This window comes from Podarcis muralis, chromosome 13 (genome assembly GCF_964188315.1).
Source record: "Podarcis muralis chromosome 13, rPodMur119.hap1.1, whole genome shotgun sequence".
In the NCBI taxonomy this organism is placed as follows: domain Eukaryota; kingdom Metazoa; phylum Chordata; class Lepidosauria; order Squamata; family Lacertidae; genus Podarcis; species Podarcis muralis.
Window position 1 is genome coordinate 58706436 of NC_135667.1, and position 17579 is coordinate 58724014.

Genomic DNA, 17579 nt, shown 5'->3' on the forward strand with positions numbered 1-17579 from the left:
AAATCTGCATTCAAATTCCTCTATCTTTCACTATCTCCCTCGCATTTTGCTTGCCTTCTCTCCCCTGCTATTTGTAAGGCCTCGCTGGACAGCCACTTTGCTTTCTTGCATTTCCTTTTTATTGGGATGGTTTTCGTTGCTGCCTCCTGTATGATGTTATGAGCCTCCATCCATAGTTCTTCAGGCACTCTGTCCACCAAATCTAAATCCTTAAAGCTGTTCCTCACTTCCACTGTGTATTCATAGAATCATAGGATCATAGAGTTGGAATAGACCACACGGGCCATCGAGTCCAACCCCCTGCCAAGCAGGAATCATAAGGGATTTGATTTAGATTGTATCTTACCAGCCCAGTGGTTTTTCCTACTTTCTTCAGTTTAAGTTTGAATTTTGCTAGAAAAAGCTGATGATCTGAGCCACAGTCAGCTCTAGGTCTTGTTTTTGCTGACTGTATAGAGCTTCTCCATCTTTGGCTGAAGAGAATATAATCAATCTGAATTCGATGCTGCCCATCTGGTGATGTCCATGTGTAGAGTCGTTTCTTGTGTTGTTGGAAAAGAGTGTTTGTGATGACCAGCTTGTTCTCTTGGCAGAACTCTATTAGCCTTTGCCCTGCTTCGTTTTGAACTCCAAGGCCAAACTTGCCAGTTGTTCCTTTTATCTCTTGATTCCCTACTTCAGCGTTCCAATCCCCTATAATGAGAAGAACATCCTTCTTTGGTGTCATTTCTATAAGGTGTTGTAAGTCTTCATAGAACTGGTCCATTTCAGTTTCTTCAGCACCAGTAGTTGGTGCATAAACTTGGATTACTGTGATGTTAAAAGGTCTGCCTTGGATTCGTATCGAGATCATTCTATCATTTTTAAGATTGCATCCCAGTACAGCTTTCGCCACTCTTTTGTTGACTATGAGGGCCATGCCATTTCTTTTAGGGGATTCTTGCCCGTCAATGAATTCGCCCATTCCCGTCCATTTTAGTTCAGGATGTCAATATTTATTCTTGCCATCTCATTTTTTACCACATCCAACTTACCTTGGTTCATGGTTCTTACATTCCAGGTTCCTATGCAATATTTTTCTTTGCAACATTGGAAAGGAAAGCCTTTCGCTTCCAGGCATATCTGCCACTGAGTGACCTTTCGGCTTTGGCCCAGCCACTTTATCAGCTCTGAATCTATTTGTACTTGTCCTCCGCTCTTCCTCAGAAGCATGTTGGACGCCTTCCGACCTGAGGGGCTCATCTTCCAGCATAATAACTTTTATATGCCTGTTGTCCATGGAGTTCTCTTGGCAGGGATACTGGAGTAGCTTGCCGGTTACTGCTCCAGGTGGATCACGTTTGGTCAAAACTGTCCATCTTGGGTGGCCCTGCATGGCATAGCTTATAGCTTCTCTGAGTTATTCAAGCCCCTTTGCCACGACAAGGCCGTGATCCATAAAGGGGAGCCCTGCCCTTACTTGCACCATACCTGATGTAGGTTGGGTGGGCCTGGCTTTCTCCAAGTGACCTTGTGGACTAGCTAGAGAGGCCCGGCAGGCCAAGTGTAGCCCACTGGCTGGAGAAACACACACACACACACACACACACACACACACAGTTTATCTGTTCCATGCCACACCTTGGATTTTCCTGAATGTTATAGCACAGAACGTCAGGCAGCTAGCTGGGGAACATGCTTTATTCTTCTACAGTTTAGGATATAAAACTTTCCCCCCGGTATGAAAGTGTTTCTATGTCCCAATCCAAAGGAGCAGATGCAAACTTCTCTGTGCATGGATGCATGCCTTTGCCGAACTGGTGACCTCGAGATTTTTTTTGGACTACAACTCCCATCAGCCCCAGCAGGATCATACAACTGTGGTGACTGGGGTTGATGGGAGATTTTGATCCCAAACACCCAGAGGGCACCAGCTAATTTTATTAATCCCATTCTCCCATGTGCTGCCTAGTGCTCATGTCCCTGTTTCCTTCCATTCCCTTCTCTCCCTGCTTCCCCACACACCAAATCAGTGCTTTAATTTTTCTTCTTTCTCTAGGCACAGCCCTTTCAGGCAGCACAAGACCAAAGACAAACATGAGATTGACCGCATGACACTCACAGTGGTAAGGATTCTGAATGATGCCATTGTGTTTGTGGGAAGGGTCGTCGTTCAGTGGTATAGCAGCAGCAGAAGGTCCCTGCTTCCATCCCCACTGACCTCTCCAGATGGGAGAGATACCTTTCTGAAATTCTGGAGAGCCTGTGCCAGCCAGCATAGATATTACTGATCTAGAGGGGTCAATGGTCTAAGGCAGCTTCCAGTGTTTCTACTGGAGTTATACTCTTTGGCCAGACGTGGTTCTGTCTCTGCTTTTGTTTGTTCATTTCAATCACTAACTATACTTCTTTTCAGGTGCAAGCCATCACTCAAAACAGTTTGCAATAATATTAAAATGAAAGATCAGTTGGAAGACAATTAATGAAGAGCAGCAATAGCCTTCTTCCTATTAAAAAAAATCTATAAAAGGCCTGATGAAGCAATACTAAAAGTTAGAGCATCCCAAACTCTTCCTTTGGCAGCAACAAGAGAAGTTCCCTGGGGAGACTGCTCCAAAGTTGGGCTTCCACCACAGAGAAGGCCCTCAAGGTCATTGATCCAGCCATCCACTGAATCTGCCTCTTTTCCTTATTCTAGACATGCAAAGTGCTTGGCTGCTCTTAGTTTAGGTACCCATACAGCTACCAGGAAGACATTTTTTGTTTAAAAGGAGGCTGAACTGTTTTATGGAAAACTAATTCTGTAGCTGTAGTGATGGCTTTAATTGCTTTTGGAATCTGTAGCATTTGAATTTTGTCTCATTTTATCTTGCTATGCCGCTTTGATAACTTTGGCTATGAAGCAGTATATGCATTTGTTAAATAAATAACATCAGCCCTGCAAGGTAGGGCCCAGCCAGCCTTGAGAGTAGTATCAGACAAGGGCTCTGGAGACCTTAGGCCAGTCACCATCTCTCAGCCTCACCTACACCATAGCTTCACCCGTGCTGAATGTACAGAAGTAAGTAGCTTCTTTTTTTGCTGCCATCTTTGCTTGCAGATGATTCTGTGGGGTCTTTTGTGGGTGTTGTTGTTGTTGTTCAGTCGTTTAGTCGTGTCCGACTCTTCGTGACCCCATGGATCAGAGCACGCCAGGCACTTCTGTCTTCCACTGCCTCCCGGAGTTTGATCAAACTCATGCTGGTAGCTTCGAGAACACTGTCCAACTATCTCGTCCTCTGTCGTCCCCTTCTCCTTGTGCCCTCCATCTTTCCCAACATCAGGGTCTTTTCCAGGGAGCCTTCTCTTCTCATGAGGTGGCCAAACTATTGGAGCCTCAGTTTCACGATCTGTCCTTCCAGTGAGCACTCAGGGCTGATTTCCTTAAGAATGGAAAGGTTTGATCTTCTTGCAGTCCATGGGACTCTCAAGAGTCTCCTCCAGCACCATAATTCAAAAGCATCAGTTCTTCGGCGATCAGCCTTCTTTACTCCCAGCTCTCACTCCCATACATCACTACTGGCTTTTTGTGGGTTGGGGGCACTGATACCTGTCTGGAGGATCCTAACTTTTGAGCAACTCCATTCAACTCTCACTGAGCTTATAGCCCTGTTTTCTTCTCAGAATGTGGAATTACCAGAGTCATTTTCCCCTGAACTCAAGTCTCTTTTGGAAGGTCTTCTCCAGCGAGACGTGAGCAAGAGGCTTGGCTGCCAGGGTAGTGGGTAAGTCCTCACTGATAGAAGAAGTGTTGCATGCCTTAAGAACATCCAAAGAGCCAGGCAGTAGGCTAAAGATGGTAAGCTAAAGATGGCCCAGCCTCCTCTTCTCACAGTGGCCAGCCAGAAGCACAGAAAGACAGAAAGCAGGACCTTCCAGAGTTGGAGGCAGCAATACCAGATGCTGTAAGCCAGGAGGGGTTTTGTGTTCAAATGCTGCTTGCGGGTTTCCCACAGGCATCTGGTTGGCCACTGTGAGCGGAGGATGCTGGACCTGAGGGGTCGCTGACCTGATCCAGCCAGCTCTTATTATGTTACTATGAGTGCAACAGCAGCACTCTCCCCATTGTGATTTCTAGCAACTAATGTTCAGGGTTGTGCTGTCTCTGGCAGCGGAGGTGGAACATAGCCATCATGGCTAAAGTTAGTAGCCCTCAGAAGTTTTGTTTTACTTCAGCCTTAAACAAAAGATCTAGGGCTGCCCTTGCTGAATAAATTAAATCAGTGAAAAGACACCCTTCATATATTGGTTGCAGATTTTGTTTTAAAAAATCACTAACACAAGTAATACAGACTGCAAGCCCTGTCTTCAAAGAGGCATTCCTTCCCTTTTCCTCGCATAGGACAGAATGCCTTGTATGATGCCCCCTACAACACAAGAGAAGCGCATAGTCTAAAAATGAACAGAAAAGCAAAAGAAGCATGCTGTTTGCTTCAGAACTTATGCAAATAAAATTGATCAATTTGCAAATAGCAGTGCAGCCCCGAGAAAATCCGTTGGTTTTCCATTTCTATGGATTGATTCTCTGATGTCTTAGATAGCACCTAGATAGCCCTAAGCTACCTTTTAAAATATTTAAAGCAGCAGGGCTGTAACTCAGGAGATAGAGCACCTGCTTTTCATGCAGGAGGTCCCAGGCTCCTGGTGCAAGTCAATGTAGATAATACTGAGCTAGAATACTGAGCTCTATATGCCAGACACCATATAGAGCACCTCTGTGTTCATAGCAAATTGGTCTGCCTGAAAGCGTTATTGCCTAAGACAATCACCATCTGGTTGCAATTCATTCCTCAGGGCGCAGGAAGTGAAGGAGCACCCCTTCTTCAAAGGCATTGACTGGCAGTACGTCTACTTGCAAAAGGTGATCTGCTGCTATTTTTTAATCACACCCCTTATGTACGCTTGTACATTTTTTCTTAGAGGCACCAAAAGTTCAAATGGGGCGTTTGATGCAGTTTTGTGCTGAATTTTTGCCCTGTTGTTTGTTTTTAATTCTTATCACACATTGTCCTGATAGCTCAGCTGAAGGGCAACCTACCTTTTTAAATAACTACTAAGACTCCGTATCACCATGGCCTGTGGATTTGTAACTGCTACTCTTGCTTTGGCAGTACACACCGCCTCTGATTCCTCCGCGGGGAGAAGTGAATGCGGCGGATGCTTTTGACATTGGCTCCTTCGATGAGGAAGACACAAAAGGCATCAAGGTGTGAGGGGGACATTTCCTTTAGCCATTGAGACCAGAGGAGGTGGGCTGTTTGTGATTTCCACCATGCTCACCCAGAAGCTTCTTGTGCTTCTCGTTTGACCCTCCTGTTCCACTCTAAACAGTCTTCTTGGCTTCCAGTGGTCCATAATGAGATGGGAGAGTGTTGGCAAGTGAGGGTGATAGATGGGGAAGGTGCAATGTAGCTGAGGATGTGTCCTTGCACCAGCTGGTGCAAGGATTACTGAGAGAATACATGCAGGGCCATTCAAAGATTTCCCTAATATGATAGCGACATGTTGGACTCCAATTCCCATCAGCCCCAGCCAGTCAAGGATGATGGGAGTTGTAGTTGTACATTCAACGTTAAGAATTGTTTTATGACTGTTGGGTTTGGAAAGGCCTTTGTCCAAGACAAGGTTGGGACTTGAGGACCAATTTCTCCCAGTAGGATTACCCCCTCCTCTCCAGATTGATTATATATTTTTAATCCATAGGCATAATTCCAATCAGTTTTATGGATATGATGGAAGGCAGCTGGTTTTGCCCTTTTGGTGATGTCTCTTCTCTCTCTCTCTGCTTCCTTGTACTGCCCACTTTTTATCAGTTGCTTGATAGTGACCAAGAACTGTACAAGAACTTTCCCCTGGTCATCTCAGAGCGCTGGCAACAAGAAGTGGTGGAAACGGTTTATGATGCAGTGAACAGTGACACGGACAAGATCGAAGCCAGGAAGCGAGCGAAGAACAAGCAACTGGGGCACGAGGAAGGTAGCAAAGGCAGCTCTGGTTCTGGAATGTGAGGTGGGATTTGCCAAGTCATGGCAGAGAGTGTGAGGGTCTTTGGGGGCTGATTTCTGCTCTCCCATCATTAAGGACTTCTTTTTAGGATTCTTTTAGTGCTCTCTTGCACTTCTGTTTGACTTCTTAAGGAGAGGGGCCTGGAAGTTCTTCCTGCTGAATCCCAGATGCATAAGGATTGACTGTGGCTACTGGGGACCTGCTTGTTAGTTTCTTTATTTAGATAGTACCCTCATTGTGGGCAGTGCTTTAGAAGAGGAGAGGGAAGCTTTCAGTCTATAATTCAGTGCATGGAGGAGACTTCAGGTAGTGGAGGGTGGTGGAGCGGCAGGAGCGAATGTCACCAGCACATATGTTGTGCAGGAGGCTTGTTATCCGACGGTTATTGCTATGTGTGAGCTGGTGATTCTCAAGTCCCTCTGGTACATGTAACTGCATTTTGCTCACATTCATCCCTTTTGCCCTCCCATCCTGAGAGGATAGGAAGATCCATTGGCCAATCTAGTCTCACCAAGCAGATGCCTGTGGGAAACCTGCAGGCAGTATTCAAGCATAAGAACACTGCAGCTTCCAGTGAAAGCATTTACCATGGTGGCAGAGCATAGCTATCATGGCTAGTATCCAGAGAATCAGACTTTATTGTTATGATCTCAGATCAGCCACTAGAATAAAGTTGTCACAGTAAAGATTGGCTATTAGCTCTTTCATGAATTTGGCCAATCCTCTTTTAAAGCCACCTAAGTTGGTCGTCATCACTGCCTTCTATGGGAAGGAGTTCCATAGTTTAACTGTGTGCTATGTGAAGGACTTTTCTTTTGTGATTCAAGGACCTGCCACATGGGCACAGGTTAATGGGCTAAAAAAGGCCACATCATGATTACAGCATGTGAGAGGTATTGGCTTAGGCATTGGATAAAACAACAGAGCATGACTCCACCCCCTCAGGGAGGGGTGAGTCTATCAAGGGTTAACCACCAGTGGGAGGAGCCTGTTGATGCAAATACAACTGAAAGCCCTCCCCCCCGATGTCACCGGGGGTCGTACTATGGCCCTAGCCACCAGCAAGGGCGTTGGACAGGATCCACAACTGCCGGATTCCTTAAAATTGAGGGGTATGCAATGGCCACTCCCTGCCCTCCAACACACGACCACCTGACCGCCACCTGAGCCAAAAGAGGCTCGCCGCCAATACCCTCACAGCTGCAACCAATCCCTAAGGCTTCTGATGTCGGCCAGCCAAATATAATTGCCGAGGTCCGAGAGGTGAACTCCATCATGACGAAATAAAGACCATTCGCTGAACCGGATGTCAGCATGCTGACCACTTGGCCATTCATATGTGTGCACCAGCAGCACAATGGCTGAGAAACTAAACCCTGCCCCCAAGCCTCCAGCTGATTGGCTGGCCACCAGGGGGCGTGCCAATGGGGGAAACGGCTCCTGCTCACAACTCCTCCCCTCCCTGAGGAGGAGAGCTTTGTCCCAAATCTCCCAATATTCATCTTCAGGTAACATTCAGACCCAGGTAACTACCAACTGGTGAGCTTGACATCAGTACCAGGAAAGGCCCTAGAATAGATAATTCAACAGTTGGTCTGTAAACATTTAGAAGAGGATGCTGTGATTACTAAAACCCAGCATGGGTTTCTCAAAAATAAGTCATGCCAGACCAATCTGATTTCTTTTTTGGCTGGAATTACAAACTTGGTGGATCAGGGAAATGCTGTGGACATAGAGTATACTGATTTCAGGAAGGCTTTTGACATGATATTTTCACAAGGAAGCTGGTAAAATGTGGGTTGAACGAGGTAACTGTTAGGTGGATTTGTAGCTGGTTTACTGACTGAATCCAAAGAGCACTCATTAGATGCCGAAAATCGGGCCTGCGCAGAAGCGATTTTTGGCATGTGGGCATGCACACAAGCGATTTCCGGTGGCACTGACATGCGCACAATTTCCAGTGTCACGGACATGCGCACAAGCTTGTTTTCTCCTGCTCTAGAGGGTAGGACTCAAGTTACAAGAAAGGAAATTCCAACTAAACATTCAGAAAAACTTTCTGACTGTTTGGCAGTGAAACGGTCTCCCTCGGGAGGTGTGGACTCTCCTTCCTTGGAAGTTTTTAAGCAGAGGTTGGATGACCATCTGTCATGGATGCTTTAGCTGGGATTCTTGCATTGCAGGGCCTTGGACTAGATGACCCTGGGGACCCCTCCATCTCTAAGATTCTCTGATTGGATGCCCACTAGTGCTACTGCTTCTGCTGCTTCCTCTGCCTTCCTCTCTCTCTCTCTTTTTAAATGATATTTATTAGAAGTTTAAAAATTACAGAAAAAAGAAAAAAGAAAGCAATAAAAAATTTAACAAGACATACATTACATAAAAAGAAAAACATAGAAAAACAATACAACAAAAAGAAACAATAGCACTAAAACACACATCCAATATTCCATATCTTTACCTTTCATTTACTTGTTTCATCGACCTCCTCACACCTCCTTTTTTTGTATTCTAGTTCAATTATTTGTTTCAGCAAATTCTTTCCATCTTTCTCAATTTTTGTTCTATAATTTATCTTAACAGTCTAACCTTAAATTTTTCTTTTGGCCCATTATCAATCAGCTTTTACTTAATTCTTAATTACATTTCTGCTAAAACCATATAACTTCATTCCAGCATCCTTCTAACATTCATTAATTTTGCAATGTTTTTGTAAATATACTTTAAATTTTTTCCAATCTTCTTCCACCGACTCTTCTCCCTGGTCTCGGATTCTGCCAGTCATTTCCGCCAGTTCCATGTACCGTATTTTTCGCTCCATAGGACGCTCCTGACGAAAAGACGCACCAAGTTTTTAGAGCAGGAAAACAAGAAAAAAAAATCGGACTCAAATGTTGTACTAAGCTATTTAAAACAGCAAAGTGTGTGGCTCCTGTCCACTTTGCTGCTTTAAAGCGAGCCACGGTATATAATGAAGTGAATGGGAAAAGGACAGACATTCCATTATAATGCAGCTGTTTTCATTATCACTGGGAAGTCAGTATTGGCAGCAGTCATAAAAACTAAAATTTGAGCATTTTACTGTTATTAATCAAGAATATTAATAGTCAGGGAGAGAAACCAGGGCTGTGCAAATGAGAAGTGCTTGGAGTATGGAGGAACAGCAAAGAGATAAAATGATTGCGCTCCAGTTCCTAAATCTCTGAAGTTTTCTCAAAACAGGCATGGTTGTTTTGAAAGGAAGATTCAAAATGGAGTGACTGAGCAAAGAACAGAGGAGGAAAAGAGGGCAGATAAATAGCTTCCATTCAATAACAAGAGAACACAATGTTTTTGGTTTGGTATAGGTGGACTGTACTTGTAAGAATTTGTACAATGAATTATAGATTTGGAGTGGAATATCAGTGTCTCTTTTCAGCAATAAAGATTAGCTGCTAGGAACATGGTCCACACACAAACACACAGGATGTCTGGTTATAGTTGTGCAGTTTAAACTGTTCCTGAGCCAGATGCCTGCTCAGTTGTAGCTGAGCTCACTATTACTGGTTTGTGGAGATGCTTTGCATGTATTTATGACTATTTCTGCAAAACTGCTACTTGAAGAAATCCCCAAACTTAATATTTTTAAACTTCAAATGGAGCTCAGAATCCTGTTAGGCAATCCTCTGCAGTTGAATAAGGAGGCACTGAGAGACAGCAATTTGCTGCTCCCCACCAAGCATCCCAGGGGTGCAGGGCAAAGAGCACCCCAGGAGCACACAGCCTTCCCTCTGCATGCAAACCTTGTCGGGGCTTCAGGGGAAAGCAAAGGCTGTAGGCAGAGCAGTGTGGCTCCTCCCCCCCACCCCAAAGAGCACCCCAGGAGCACACAGCCTTCCCTCTGCTTGCAAACCTTGTCGGGACTTCAGGGGAAAGCAGAAGCTGCAGGTAGAGCCGCGTGGCTCCTCCCCCCACCCCCAAAGAGCAGCCCAGGAGCACACAGCCTTCCCTCTGCATGCAAACCTTGTCGGGGCTTCAAGGGAAAGCAAAGGCTGCAGGCAGAGCAGTGTAGCTCCTCCCCCTCACCCCCAAAGAGCACCCCAGGAGCACACAGCCTTCCCTCTGCATGCAAACCTTGTCGGGGCTTCAAGGGAAAGCAAAGGCTGCAGGCAGAGCAGTGTAGCTCCTCCCCCTCACCCCCAAAGAGCACCCCAGGAGCACACAGCCTTCCCTCTGCATGCAAACCTTGTTGGGACTTCAGGAGAAAGCAGAAGCTGCCAGCAGAGCCGCGTGGCTCCTCCCCCCCCACCCCCAAAGAGCAGTCCAGGAGCACACAGCCTTCCCTTCTGCTTGCAAACCTTGTCGGAGCTTCAGGGGAAAGCAAAGGCTGCAGGCAGAGCAGTGTAGCTCCTCCCCCCCCCACCCCCAAAGAGCACCCCAGGAGCACACAGCCTTCCCTTCTGCTTGCAAACCTTGTCGGGGCTTCAGGGGAAAGCAAAGGCTGCAGGCAGAGCAGTGTGACTCCCCACTCCACCCCCAAAAAGCACCCCAGGAGTGCGGGGCAAAGGCGCACAGCCTTCCCTCTGCTTGCAAACCTTGTCAGGGCTTCAGGGGAAAGCAGAGGCTGCCGGCAGAGCCGCGTGGCTCCTCCCCCCACCCCCAAAGAGCAGCCCGGGAGCGCACAGCCTTCCCGCTGCTTGCAAACGTTGCCGGGGCTTCAGGGGAAAGCGGAGGCTGCCGGCAGAGCACCGTGGCTCCTCCCCCCACTCCTAAAGAGCAGCCCAGGAGCGCAGGGCAACAGCGATTTGGCTCCAGGGACCACACATTCGCTCCATAAGACGCACAGACTTTTTCCCTTACATTTTAGGAGGGAAAAAGTGCGTCCTATGGAGCGAAAAATACGGTAGTCCATCAGCTTCATCTGCCATTCTTCCCTGGTGGGTAGATCTTGTGTCTTCCAGTACTTTGCAATAAGTATTCTTGCTGCTGTTGTAGCGTACATAAAAAAATCCTATCTTTCCTTGGCACCAATTGGCCAACCATGCCCAGGAGAAAGGCCTCTGGTTTCTTCAGGAAGGTATATTTAAATACCTTTTTCATTTCATTATAGATCATCTCCCAGAATGCCTTAATCTTTGGGCATGTCCACCAAAGGTGAAAGAATGTACCTTTTGTTTCATTACATTTCCAACATTTATTATCGGGCAGGTGATAGATTTTTGCAAGCTTGACTGGTGTCATGTACCACCTGTAAATCATTTTCATTAAATTCTCTTTTAAGGCATTACATGCCGTAAATTTCATACCAGTGGTCCATAACTGTTCCCAGTCAGCCATCATAATATTATGTCCAACATCTTGTGGCCATTTAATCATAACAGATTTCACCGTTTCATCTTGAGTATTCCATTTCAACAGCAAGTTATACATTTTTGACAAATTCTTAACTTTAGAATCTAACAATTCTGTTTCCAATTTTGATTTTTCCACCTGGAAGCCTAGTTTTTTGTCCAAATTATATGCCTCCATTATTTGATAATAGTGGAGCCAGTCTCGCACTCTGTTTTTTAATTTTTCAAAACTCTGCAGTTTTAATCTGTCTCCCTCTTGTTCCAAAATTTCCCAATACTTCGGCCATTTGGCCTCCATATTGAGTTTTTTCTGAGCCTTTGCTTCCATTGGTGACAACCATCTTGGGGTTTTATTTTCTAACAAATACTTATATCTTATCCAAACATTAAACAGTGCTTTTCTTACAATATGGTTTTTGAACGCTTTCTGTGCTTTAACCTTGTCATACCACAGATATGCATGCCAACCAAATACATTGTTGAAACCTTCCAAATCCAACACATCCATGTTTTCCAGAAGCATCCATTCTCTCAGCCAACAAAATGCGGCTGATTCATAACAAAGTTTAAGGTCTGGCAGGGCAAATCCACCTCTTTCTTTAGCACTTGTTAATATCTTAAATTTTATATGAGGCTTCTTGCCCTGCCAGACAAATCTAGAGATATCTCTCTGCCACTTCTTAAAACAGTCCATTCTATCCAAAATTTGGAATGTTTGAAACAAAAACAACATTCTTGGCAATATGTTCATTTTTATCACAGCAATTCGACCTAAAAACGATAGCTTCAAATTTGACCATATTTCTAAATCCTTTTTCACTTCAGTCCAACATTTTTCATAATTATCCTTAAATAAATTCACATTCTTAGCAGTCATGTTTACCCCTAAATATTTCACTTTCTTAACCAGTGTCAATCCTGTCTCCTTCTGAAACTTATCTCTCTCAATCTCAGTTAGATTTTTCTCTAAAACTTTAGTTTTCGTCTTATTCAACTTAAAGCCTGCTACCTGACCAAATTCTTGAATCAGTTTTAATACTCTATTAGTGCTTGATTCTGGCTCCTGTAAAGTCAATACCAAATCATCAGCAAATGCTTTCAATTTGTACTGTTTGGCTCCCACTTGTATACCTTTTACCAATTGGTCCCTTCTAATCATATTTAACAAAACCTCCAGGACCGATATAAAAAGCAATGGAGAAATTGGACAACCTTGTCGTGTTCCTTTCTCAATCTTAAATTCTTCCGTCACTACATTGTTCACAATTAATTTAGCCTTTTGTTCTGAGTAAATTGCACCTACAGTGGTGCCTCGCAAGACGAAATTAATTCGTTCCGCAAGTTTTTTCTTCTTGCGAGTTTTTCGTCTTGCGAAGCACGGTTTCCCATAGGAATGCATTGAAAATCAATTAATGCGTTCCTATGGAAACCGCTTGCCAGGCTGGCGGTGCGGAGAAGGGCTTTTCTCCCCACCGCAAGCCTTCAGGACAGGTACGGGAACAGAGGGGAAGGCGCGCAGCGCCTTTCCTCTGTTCCCGGGGCTTGCGTGGGAGGAGGGTTTTTCCTCCCCACTGCCAACATTCAGAACAGCATTCTGAATGTTAGCGGTGGGAAGGAAAACCCTTCTCCCACCCCAAGTCTTCAGGACAGCCTTCCGAAGCCTGGCGGCGGGAGGAGGTCTCTCTGCCCCCCCGCCAGGCTTCGGAGCATCCTTCCAAAGCCGGGCGGCGGGAGGAGGTGTCCCCGCCCCGCCGCCCGCCTTCGGAGCAGCCTTCCAAAGCCGGGCGGCGGGAGGAGGTGTCCCCGCCCCGCCGCCCGGCTTCGGAGCATCCTTCCAAAGCCGGGCGGCGGGAGGAGGTGTCCCCGCCCTGCCGCCTGGCTTCGGAGCATCCTTCCGAAGCCGGGCGGCGGGAGGAGGTGTTCCCGCCCCGCCGCCCGGCTTCGGAGCAGCCTTCCGAAGCTGGGCGGCGGGAGGAGGTGTCCCCGCCCCGCCGCCAGGCTTCGGAGGAGGTCCGAGGACAGTGGGGAAGACGCGCTGCACTTCCCCGCTGTCCCGGAGATTTCGCTATGGGCTTTCGTCTTGCAAAGGAAGCCCATAGGGAAATTCGTTTTGCGAAGCGCCTCCAAAACGGAAAACCCTTTCGTCTAGCGGGTTTTCCGTCTTGCGAGGCGTTCGTCTTGCGGGGCACCACTGTATACCGTTTCCAAAACCTTGACCAACCCCCATCCCCAATAAATTCTTCTTCATAAAACTCCAGGAAATGTTGTCAAAGGCTTTCTCCACGTCCACAAATATCAAAACTGCTTTAGTATTAATCTTCACTTGTAACTTTTCTAAAATATTAATTATATTCCTCGTATTGTCAGACAAGTATCTGCCCGGGAGAAAACCCGCTTGATATTTGTGAATTTCTTCTGCTAACACCTTTTTTAATCTTTTAGCCAAAATGTCTGCAAAGATTTTACAATCCACATTAAGCAGTGATATGGGGTGGTAGTTCTTGAGCTGCGTCTTTTCAGTCTCTGTTTTCGGTATAAGTGTGATGTACGCTTCCTTCCACGACTCTGGTGCCCTTTTCCCTTCCAGTATTTCATTACAGACTTCCTTTAAAGGTTGTATTAGCAGATTAAGACTGATGGACATTTGTTGGGGATCGAAACCGGGAAAGGGGTGGGGTGGGGTTTGGGAATCCAAAGGGTGCACAATTATATTCTGTTTTCTTTTTATTCTGTTTTGTTATTAGTATGAAAATTGGGGAATTCGTGGAAGGGAATTTGGGTCGACTTTAGAAAAAGGTTTTAAGAATGAGCACTGATGTACAAATATTGATGTTTATAAGCTAAAATTGGTTTCTCTAAAATGAATTAAATATAAAAAGGTTAAAAATCGGGGACAAGAACTTGTTGAATTAACAATTTGAATTGGAATACAGGAAGGGGAGGTGTGGGGAAGTCAGGGAAATATGTTATTGAAAATAAGGATTGTAAACTTTATGTGTTTTTAACTTTTTTGTTTTTTTGTTTTTTTTTAATGTAATAAGATGGAAAATCCCAATAAATATCTTTAAAAAAATAAAAAGAAAGGTTGTATTACCCATTATTTCAAAGATCTGTAATATCTAGAAGTCAGTCCATCCGGTCCTGGAGATTTACCTAATTGCATATTCTGAATGGCCCCTTCTACTTCCTGCTCCGTTATTTTGTAATTCAGCATTAATTTATTTTCTTGAGAAATTTTTTGTAGTCCATTCATTTTCAAAAATTTATCAGTGTCCATTTCTTTCTGCTTCTCCTGTGTATATAGTTGTTTAAAATACCTCTGGAAGCACTTTCTAATTTCCACTGGATTCTGTATATTCTTTCCTTCCACTTCCAAATTCGTAATGGTATTAAGTTTTTGTCTTTTTTTCATTTGCCATGCCAGCAGTTTCCCACACTTATTTGCCGATTCAAATGTCTTTTGTCTCATCTGTTTGATCTTCCATTCTATTTCCTGATTCATCATTTTCATGTATTGTACTTGGTATAACTTTATCTCTTTCAAAATCTCCTGGGACTTTGGTTTCACCCTCAATTTCTTCTCTCCTTCCTTTATTTTTTCCAAAATTTTATCTTTTTTCTCATTTTGCATTCTCTTCTTAATTGTATTCTGTTGTATCAAAAATCCTCTCATGACGGCTTTGCTTGCATCCCAGATTACTTTTTTCCACAGTGGTGTTCATGTTTATCTCGAAGTAATCTCTCAAAGTTTTTTTGGGCCTTCTTAGTAAATTCTTTATTCCTAAACAAAGAGTCATTCATCCTCCATCTAAAGGAACCAATTGGCATCAATTTCATTTCCATCTTCACAGCATTATGATCGGAGCTGGTCTTAGGGCAAATTTCAAATCTTCGGAGCCAGTCCTCTGGTTACCCAAATTTGGTTGATTCTTGTCCATGTCATTTTAGCCTTGGAGAAGCAAGTTCCCTCTCTTCCCAGAGGGTTCTTCGTTCTCCAAATGTCAACTAAGTCCATATTTTCAGTCATATCAAAAAAAGTTTTTGGTAGTCTTCCATCCTTGGTAACTATTTGTCTTTGTGCCTTATCCATATTTGTAGACACTACGCCATTCATGTCTCCCATCAAAATCATATTGTAATCCAAATAGTCCATCAGGGTCTCGTAGCTTTTTAAAGAATTCCGATTTCCCTTCATTTGGTGCATAGATACCTATTATCAAGAATTTTTCTCCTTGTGTTTGAATTTCAATTGCTACAAATCTTCCTTGATCATCTTTAAATATAAATTTTGGTAATAAGCTCTCCTTTGCATAGAGGACCACTCCTCTTTTTTTGACTTTATCCGATGAAATAAATTCTTGGCCTAATTTTTTGTTACTCAATAACTTCCTGTGTAACCTTGTCACATGTGTTTCTTGTAAACAAATCAAGTCCAATTGCTCTTTTTTCAATAAATGAAATACTCTCCGCCTTTTTTCTGGGCTGTTCAGTCCATTCACATTCCAGCTCAAGACCTGCAGTGCCATCCTTTGGTTACTTTGGTACCCCCCCCCCCAGCTGCCCCCAAAGCTTGTTCCTCTTCTGTTGGTAGTAGTGTTGGTGCGTTCACTGGGGGGTCCAATCCAAAAGATAATGTCGATATGTCCAGCGTTCCCCTGTTTGGTGATATTCTCTCCAGTGCTCTTTGCTCCGGTCCTCTATCTGGTGATCCTCTGTCCAATGTTGTTGGCTCTTTTCCAATTCCCTTCTGTAGATCTTCTTCGTGATTGTACAGGAACTTTATTTTATCTTCTACTGATCTTATTTTTATTTTCCTTCCTTTGAAGCTGAAGGATAGGCCTTGAGGGAATTCCCACCTGAAATTGATTTTGTTCCTTCTCAACAAAGCAACCAGATCTCCAAAATTGAACCTAAGATCCAAAAGGTGTTTGGGAATATCTGAATATTTCCACTCTTGACTGATGTATTACCAGAGTCTTCTCGTAGTGCCAACCCAAAATTTTATCCCTCTCTTCTTTAGATTGGAGGGTAATCAAACAGTCTCTTATTCTGTTCTTCTTCTTCCCTCCTCTTCCAAGTCTGAAGGCTCTCACAATTTTAAACTCCTCTTTTTCCAAATCCAAGTCCCAGTGGGCTACAAATTCCTCTGTAAGATAGTCTACCATAGAGTCTTTTTCTAGTTCAGGTACAGCTCTAATCCTCAGGTTTGTCTGTTTCTCCTTGAGCTCAATCATAGAAAGCATCGACTTATGGTCCTCGAGTTGCTTCTGCAAGTCTGGAACTCTCTCAGTTGAGTTACCTTCGCTTCCACAGCAACCACCTTTTCCTTAACTTCCTCTGCTATCTGTCGAGTTGAATTGGACTCCTTAACCAATTTCTCAATAGCTTCTGTATTGGAGTTAACTTTTTGTCCCAAACTATTTATGCTTTGTGTTATTTTGATCCAATTTTTTATTCATTTGTTCCAATGAATCATTAATTTTGCTCAGAGCAAGTGCCATAGCTTCTTCTGAAATCATTCCTTTTGGTTTAGAATGCATTAATGCAGCTGCAGATGAGGCAGGAGGGCCAGATGTAGAGGCTCTTCGAAAAGACTTCCCAGACCTTGTTGTTTTTTCTTGGACTGGGGGATCTATTTTTTCTTTCCCATCTGCCATAACACTTGAGCCCTCAAGGTCAAATACAGTCCCAGAGTCTTATCTTTAAAGTTGGGAAATTCCACTCCTTGTAGCAGTTTCAAAATCCTCCTCTAGAGGGAAATAGTTATTGTTTATATTATGTTAGTCCAAAGTATCCCCTTTTTAAAAAAATTACAATTGCACCAGTATATTTAGTATCAAATCTCCACTTTTAAGTCAGGAGAAGATAATTGAAACTTTTGAGCCAGGAGAAAGTAATTGAAACAATGTATCACTCTAGTTTCACTATTTCACTGACAGTCAAGTAAGCGGTCTGTTCACAGTCTATGCGGAGCTCCGAAATGCAGCGATTTTAATGGCTGCCGTTCCCAGGTTCCGAGCGATGGAAAGTTAACTTCTCCCTCTCTTTTTGCAGGCAAATAACGTCAAAAACTCCCCCCCCTTTTCCCCTGCTTCCAAGGGGGGGTTCGCTATTTTTGTGCTGGAAATTTAGGCGTTTAAAGTAGACTTTCCAGGCTTTAGCTTAAGCCTATTTGCTTCCGACTATTTACAAAAAGAGGAAGGCGGACTTCCTGTTTTAAGCCTC

At 44.2% G+C, this 17579-nt stretch overlaps 1 protein-coding gene across 8 annotated transcripts in view; it reads left to right on the forward strand.

Moving 5' to 3' along the window:
* Window positions 1-17579, forward strand: part of GRK3 (G protein-coupled receptor kinase 3) — a 163798-nt gene that overhangs the window by 134673 nt on the left and 11546 nt on the right. For all 8 annotated transcript variants that reach the window (XR_013390519.1, XM_077917760.1, XM_028703678.2 and 5 more), the window contains 5 exons: window positions 2039-2105; window positions 3643-3743; window positions 4813-4879; window positions 5130-5225; window positions 5832-5994. Coding sequence is in view for 7 of the 8 variants with exons in the window: in XM_077917760.1 (XP_077773886.1) it covers window positions 2039-2105; window positions 3643-3743; window positions 4813-4879; window positions 5130-5225; window positions 5832-5994 (494 nt within the window). In the remaining variant the exon portion in view is untranslated. The remainder of the gene's footprint in view (window positions 1-2038; window positions 2106-3642; window positions 3744-4812; window positions 4880-5129; window positions 5226-5831; window positions 5995-17579) is intronic.